At 37.3% G+C, this 7,594-nt stretch overlaps 1 protein-coding gene across 1 annotated transcript in view; it reads left to right on the top strand.

The window, feature by feature from the left end:
* Positions 1-7,594, top strand: part of LOC109928744 (ankyrin-2-like) — a 909,810-nt gene that overhangs the window by 707,882 nt on the left and 194,334 nt on the right. The window contains exons 8-9 of the mRNA XM_048605114.1: positions 4,261-4,359; positions 7,481-7,579. Of these exons, the coding sequence (XP_048461071.1) occupies positions 4,261-4,359; positions 7,481-7,579 (198 nt within the window). The remainder of the gene's footprint in view (positions 1-4,260; positions 4,360-7,480; positions 7,580-7,594) is intronic.

Here is a 7,594-nt window from a genome sequence, read left to right as displayed (position 1 = left end):
AAGGGTCTAGGCCCGAAACGTCAGCCTCTCTGCTCCTATGATGCTGCTTGGCCTGCTGTGTTCATCCAGCCCTGCACCTTGTTGTCTCGGATTCTCCAGCATCTGCAGTTCCTACTATCTTTGAATAATTGATTATTCTGCACCTATCCACATTAACCTGCTGAACACTATAAATTTTGGAAACGTTTTTTTGCTTTAGGATAGACAATTGTAATACTCCTTGGAACTAAAGCAACAAATTTATGGAATCCTCTTATCCTAGTCTCTATTCCATCTCATTAAACACCTCCTTATTTCACCATCATCAAAAACTAGCATCTGAAAGCTGCAGCTCCTATCATTGAGATATAGAAAATATGAGCAGTAGTAGGGCATTCAGCTCTTCCAAGACTGCTGTGCAATTCAATGTGATCACGGTTGATCATCCAACTCCGTATCCTGTTCCTACTTTCTCTCCATATTCTTTGATACGTTCAGCATTAAGAACTATATCCTATCCTTTCTTGAAGCCATTCAATATTTTGGCCTCAACCATTTTCTGTGGCAGAGAATTCCACAGGATCACCACTCTATAGTGAAAAAAAGTTCTCCTCATCTCCATCCTGACCGTATCCTTAAGCTGTGACCTCTAATTCTGCACACCATGGTCATTGGGAATATCTTTCCTGTATTTACTCTGTCTAGTCCTAAAATTTTATAGGTTTCTATCTAATACCCACTCATCTCCACTGAAAATAGTTCTAACCAAGCCAATTTCTCTTCATACGTCCATCCTGCCATTCAAGAATTAGTCTGGTAGACCTTTGTTGCACTCCCTCCACAGCCAGAACATCCTTCCTCAGATAATGAGACAAAAACTGCACACAATAAGCCAGAAGGGGTCTCACCAATGTCCTGTACAATTTCAGCAAGATATTCCTGCTCCTGTACTCCAGTCCTCTCACTGTGAAGGCCAACATACCATCTGCCTTCTTCACCGTCTGCTGCTCCTGCGTACTTACTTTCAGAACTGGTGTACAAGGACTCCGTTCCCAATCTATCATCATTCAAATAATAATCTGTCTTCCTGTTTTTGCCACCAAAGCAGATAGCTTCACATTTATCCACATTATACTGCATCTGCTGTGCACTTGCCAATTCACTCAGCCTATCAAAACCACACTGCATCAATCTCTGCTTCCTCCTCGCAGCTCACCTTCCCATCCAGCTTTGTATCATCTGCAAACTTGGAGGAATGGCATTTATAATCAATTAATTATTTAGATGAGGGAACTAATTTAGAATAGCTGGTGATCTAGTACTGACCCCTACAGTACTCCACTAGTCACTACCTGCCACTCAGAAAAAGACTGGTTTATTCCTACTGTTTGCTTCCTGTCTGTCAGGGAATATGGCAACCTCCTGCTTCTTCTAAAAAGATTTAGGTGGTTAAGAACAGGATTGAAGGATGCAAGTACAGATAAAAATGATCAAATATTCTGAAATAAGATGGTTTATGTCTTTTGGTGCTGTGACAGTGTCAGGTGTGGCATGCAACACTCCAAGGTCTATTGTGGCTTGCGGAGTGCAGCTAATATCCTAGAACTTTGTGCAACTATCTTCATATGTCAGTGAAGTAATTGATAATGTTTATTGTTTTGAAATTGACCTGTGGCTCAGTCCCTGCTTCAGAAGAGTGTGAAGGTTTGGTAGATTAATCAAAAAATGCGTATTGGACATTGTCAGTTGATATGTTGCTATGTTCTTATGGTACCATGCCAATATAATGAATTGGAAACGTTATACGTATACACGTAAACCATGGCTCTAGAATACATATCTAATGGTGTTGAGGAATGGACCTTTCTTTGTTAAAGGTCCTAAATAAATACAAATTGTTATTGCTATGTGGTACAGGTTATGCAAAATTATTCTGGTCTCTGTACTGATTCAGCCAAAGCGATGTGTTTGCTTTGCAGTTTGCCATTACAAAGGATCCTGTATGTCTTCATAGACAGTTCTTTGTTTCAATGCTTCTTTCCATCTTAAATTTTTAATTTTTCTTCCTCCTTACAATTATTTCTCTGCTTCTTCTTAATGCTGACCCAGATGATGGTGAATAGGACTACAGAGGTATATATCTAGACCTTCTTGTTTTCGCACATATTTTGGAAATTATCCTTAACATTGATATTGTTATATTTCCAAATCCTCCAAATGAAAGAATTTTCTGTTTTTAATTTCTGGTATTTGTATTCTTTTGATGCTTTTGTAATTCTTTTGAGCGTATTTACTTATTATGAAGGGAAAGTGTGCTTTGAGTTTAAGCTATTTCTTCTTAATGCTTGAATTCTTTTCCCAGAGGTTCTACTGATTTTGTGGGAGAAATTTGCACAACTTCTTCAGAAATGTGTTTATATTCCAATAAATAATCTCACATCTTCACATTTTTGGGGCTTTATTTAAATTGGTCGGATGAATGTTAATGACTGAAGATGGTTTGGAAGATTTATTGTCCCTTTAATGCTTGTGGTTCAGTTACTTCAAGTGATTCAGCGTTGTATATATTTGAAAGGCATGACATGACCTACGTATGTTCCTATTGTTTGTGCTGCTGAACCAACCTCTGAGGTCTGTCCATGGCAGAAACTTACATAACTGGAAATCAATGCATCTATATGCCAATTGGCATGCATGGACCTTCCAGAGAATATTGAACATGACCCTACCTGGGTAGAGAGTGTATCTATTTGCTTTAGTCAGTTTTTAGGCATAACAGCTGAACGAACCCAAAATGATATTTGTGGGGCCGGAAGGAACAGGAGTGCTCCTTTGTCTTCATAAAAGTATATTGCGCATCTGCTGTCCTGGACAGCAAGTTACTCTGGAATTTACAGGTTTTAAGGTTATTTGATTTTTAAAAGTATTTTCTAATACACCTGATCAGAGATATTATTTTACACTGTGGAGCAGGTGGGACTTCAATCCAGACCTCCTGGTTGAGAGAGAGAGAGTTAGTACAACTGTGCCACAGCAGCCCCTTTTAGTTGAACTTTTTGAAATGATATTAACTGTGTTAATTTCCAGTAATTCACCGTGTTTATTTAGCTCTCAATATACTTTCATAGTTTATGTCACAGCTGTTAACCCAAGAGGGCTGATGATATCACACAGCATTGAGACCTATTGTCTATGCTTATTTGCTATTACAGGGCACTGAAGCCAGGGACCCACCATGCACTTTGTCACCCAAAGTGGTTTTGGGAGCATGTAGGCAAAAGTTTTGTTTAAGGCTAAATAATTGGTTCAAATTAAGGCTGATCTGAATGACTCCACTCTGTGCAATGCTGCAGTTACTCAGTGGGGCGGCCAGGGAGACTGCAGTTCTCTTTCAGACACATTGGGTGTTCACATCAGGACAATTCTGTGATATCAATCATTAGGCCTTGCCAGGCACAGGCCTCATTCGTTTTCATGTTCCAGAAAACATGTGTTTTAAAAAAGGGGGTGCCAATAGCTGCTTACGTACTGTTGTTCCCCAAAATTATATCCGTGAATTCAATGCACTCCCTGTGGGCCTAGCATTATTATTGAGCAATAATTTAATAAGACAGTAACATGATCTTGCATCAATAGGCAGCCGGACTCAAACATGAGTTTACCGTACCTCTTTCCCTAATATCTGACACCAGTTCAAAATCTGCCTCACCGTTCAGTTAAACACCAAATGAGATATCAGTTTGTCAACATTAAATAATTTTCTAATCAGATACCCATTAAATAGTATATTGGCAATATTTGCAAATTATCTGTCTCACCTGCTACATGAATCTATCTTCCTATTCTATTAACTTGCATAGTGGAAAACTTATGGAAAGCTTATCCTGACCATGCTGGAAGTGAGCTCTCCACAGATCAGAGGCACTTGTCCAAAGTGTACCTTTGTGTGGTCTGGAATCTCTCCATTGCCATATTGCAACTCGCCAGGCTTTGTTACCTAGTTCAAATATAGCCACAGGATGCAACTAATGATCAGAAAGAGGTGCCCAAATATAATTTTGGAAGAAAACAAAATTTAGAGCATTATCCATTCCAGTCGTGATGTTGCTTTGATTCCAACAGGAAATTTTGAGTTAGCTTTTTGCTGTGCAGTTGCTCAGTAAGTCTATGCTTTCGGGTGAACAAGGGTCTGGCTGGAGTTCTGACTATCAGGAACTTGAGCAGTCAAGCTTTATAAACTGGTCAGGTTTGTTTTTCAATGTGTTTCCCTCCTATTCACAGAGTGGCTTCACTCCTCTGCATATTGCTGCTCACTATGGAAATGTAAATGTAGCCACTTTGCTATTAAACAGAGGAGCTGCTGTAGATTTCACAGCCCGGGTAAGTGTATATTTTTTTTAGTCTGGTTTTGATTTTAATTATGTTTACGACTTAAAACTATACAGTTTTTCTGTCTCTGACTGTTCTCCAGTTATGATGGGAGCATATGATAGAATGCGTACTCTTTCCATCAATAAAGCAGTGCATCTATTGAGGAGCTGGCTTTTCTGATAATTTTACCCCTCTATCCTGGAAAGCAATGTTTCAGAAGAGCAAATTTCTGATATCTTGTAGCTTGTTCTATTTGGCAAATGCTATCTGCAGGGCTTTTTGATATTGGACTTAAGCATGTGCAGTTCCCAGCATGGGAGCCCACCAATCTGCCTGTCACTAAACCAAATGTGTTATTGTCAACATGATGACTTGGTATGTTGCACCTCATTATACTTAATAAAAATGTTGATTCAGCACATCAGTGACAATGTTAATTAATTTCTTGTTGCGTTATCCTAATACTTTTGGCCCGACAGTATAGATTTTTTTGCCCTTGGTCCACTGTTTCCATTTGAATTATTGCCTGAACACGAAAGTAGCAGGTTAAGGCAATGGACCTCCACTGTCAGTATGGGCAATTAGTTGCATGTTTATAAATGGTGTATCATAACACAAAGCATCTTTAATGTACCCCATTGCACAACACCAGAATACTCAATCAATCTATAACTTGACTTTTGCAATTATAATGACCAACAGTGGACCATAGGCAATTGGCATCTGGATTTCAGAAGTCAAATTGCAGTAAAGTCAACAAATTGAACCAAATTACTTTTTTGTTGAGCTCAAACCAGATAAACTCTGTAGTTCTGAAGTAAATTTGATGTGACATGAAGAGCACAACTTTCTTTTGCATTCCTAGAACATGGTAGACGCCATTGATCAGTATTACACCAAAGAGTTGTGCAGTGATGAAAATTGTAGAGGTTGGTGAGCTCAGTGACTGGATGGCTGGTTTGCAATGCAGAGTGATGCCAATAGTATGGGTTCAATTCCTGCACTGGACAAGGTCACCATGAAAGTACCCCCTTCCCAACCTCATCTCTCACCTATGGCATGGTGATACTCAGGTTAAAGTTCATCATCAATTATCTCTCTTCTGGTGCTATGACAACTTTACCTTTTACCTAAGAAAAATTGCACCATTACAAGGAATTGTTAGGTAAAGGATTAAAGAATATTAAAATAAGAAAACTGAAATGTGATCTGTCAAAGTTAGAAGAGAGAGAAAAAAAATCAGCATTAGTTAGATGAAGCAGGATGTAAGATAATTCCATGGAATAATAGTGCAACCATTGTCTAAACTTGTATAATTATGACAAAAATAGCAAATATATAAAAAAATTTTTGTAGATCTCAGAACTGAAGAAAATTAACCTTTTTCTGAAGAAAAATTGCAGTGAATTTTACATGCATGTTGTATCTGCAAATCAAGTAAATGATTTACTATGGGTGCAGGAGCACAAGTGACTATTTCTTATGAGTGAGGTTAAAAGAAACTACAGCATAGATCTAAATTAGATGAGATCAAGGACAAAAAAAAACAAATGCAGCAGCAAACATACCAGTGAAAACAAAGGTATGCTGAAAATGACATGGAGAAACATCATTTAGAAGCTGCCTTCTAGATAAGTGCAAGAAATGACCGAAACTACTTCAGATCTGATTTGAAAAATTCAATCCAATAAAATTAAAAAAGACAGCAAGGATCAATTTCAAAATATTAAGTTTCTTACAGAGGAATGCTAAATTGATAAACAAATCTTGTTCCCAATCAATCCATTCAGAAATGTACCATTTCTATTGTGAGGAAAAACAAAATAAAAGAAAATTTGATTGCATCAAAGCAACAACTGGGATGAGCCAACAGAATGAGTGATTTCACTGGAATTGTTGGCATAAGGAATGGCAAACTACAAATATGCTTGGAATCAATTATCTTAAGTAGATTTCTCAAAGGCAAAATTTCAAAATTTGGGTGCATGAGAAAATATTGGTGCAATTTTCAAAAATAAAATGTTTAATCACATCTAGTTTCTACTCACTAATCCTGAATGAATCAAAGTCCAAATCATTTATTATCTGTTATTGGAGATAGAAATTGTTATGGATTCCCTTTGCTACTACTTCAGCTCCAGATGTATATCATTAATTGTTTGGTACAAAAGCATCGACAAACAGAAATCTAGCATCAGACTTTGAAATTCACTGAATGATTCTACCTTATAGTAAAGTGACAACAGCTTTTGACCCTCATGAAGATTTCAAATCTAAAAGTAGAAACACAACTGCTGGGCATGGATCATATTAATCATACAGGAAAGAAAGATGGCAACTCCTTACTATAATTATTATTCTAGGTCAATTCATATTAGAGAACTTATCATTATTAAGACTCCTAAATAGAGGAACACAAACAGTCATATAAAGCCTCATACAAACAAAATCTCAGAACTTCTGCAAACTTGAAAGATCATGAAAAATTTCAGCAGATACATCATGGAGCTTAAGAATTCTAGTGTACCGAAATTATAATGATCAATCAGTATCACATCATGTTCACTGATTCATGTATAGACGGGGTCTTTCTAACTTAAGAAAGCTATTAGACATTGTTTGATTATGAAAGATTCAAATCATTCATGTATCATAGTTTCTTTGATAAACATGGCAAATCACTATTTTAGAAATCTTTGAATGATTGTACTTTGTGCATAAAAAAAATGGTTAGACTGCAGAACCGTATCCCATGGGTGTCATATGTCTACGGCAAAATGCACGCTGTTGACCAGAATGTGAAAGACAATTGCAAAATCTCCCAAGAATGTTCAAGCTTCATTTTACATGTTACTGGCAATATTTGGCCAGAAGGTGAAGCAAAGGTGAACAGAGTCAAAAAAAAAAGTGAGAAATGTGGATCCTCAGAGTAAGACTAATTGAGGTACGGCCCCAAGTAATCCATACATCTCTCTCTGTTCCCAAAATTGTATTTTTTTCACTTAAAGAAAACCTTTAAGAGTGTGATGTAATTGGAATTGAACTATTGCATTTTAATAAAGTGCTTACTTTGTAATTTCTGTTTATGTATGACTGTGTATCCCTTCACCCTTCCCCAATCCCAATCCAGAATGGAATCACTCCACTACATGTTGCTTCCAAACGAGGAAATAACAATATGGTGAAACTGCTTCTGGATAGAGGAGCTCAGATAGATGCCAAGACAAGGGTGAGTTTTTGTTAC

The sequence above is a fragment of the Rhincodon typus genome, chromosome 1 (genome assembly GCF_021869965.1).
Source record: "Rhincodon typus isolate 14 chromosome 1, sRhiTyp1.1, whole genome shotgun sequence".
In the NCBI taxonomy this organism is placed as follows: Eukaryota; Metazoa; Chordata; class Chondrichthyes; order Orectolobiformes; family Rhincodontidae; genus Rhincodon; species Rhincodon typus.
The sequence above is the reverse complement of the archived record's forward strand: the minus strand, read 5'-3'. Positions and strand labels throughout refer to the sequence as shown.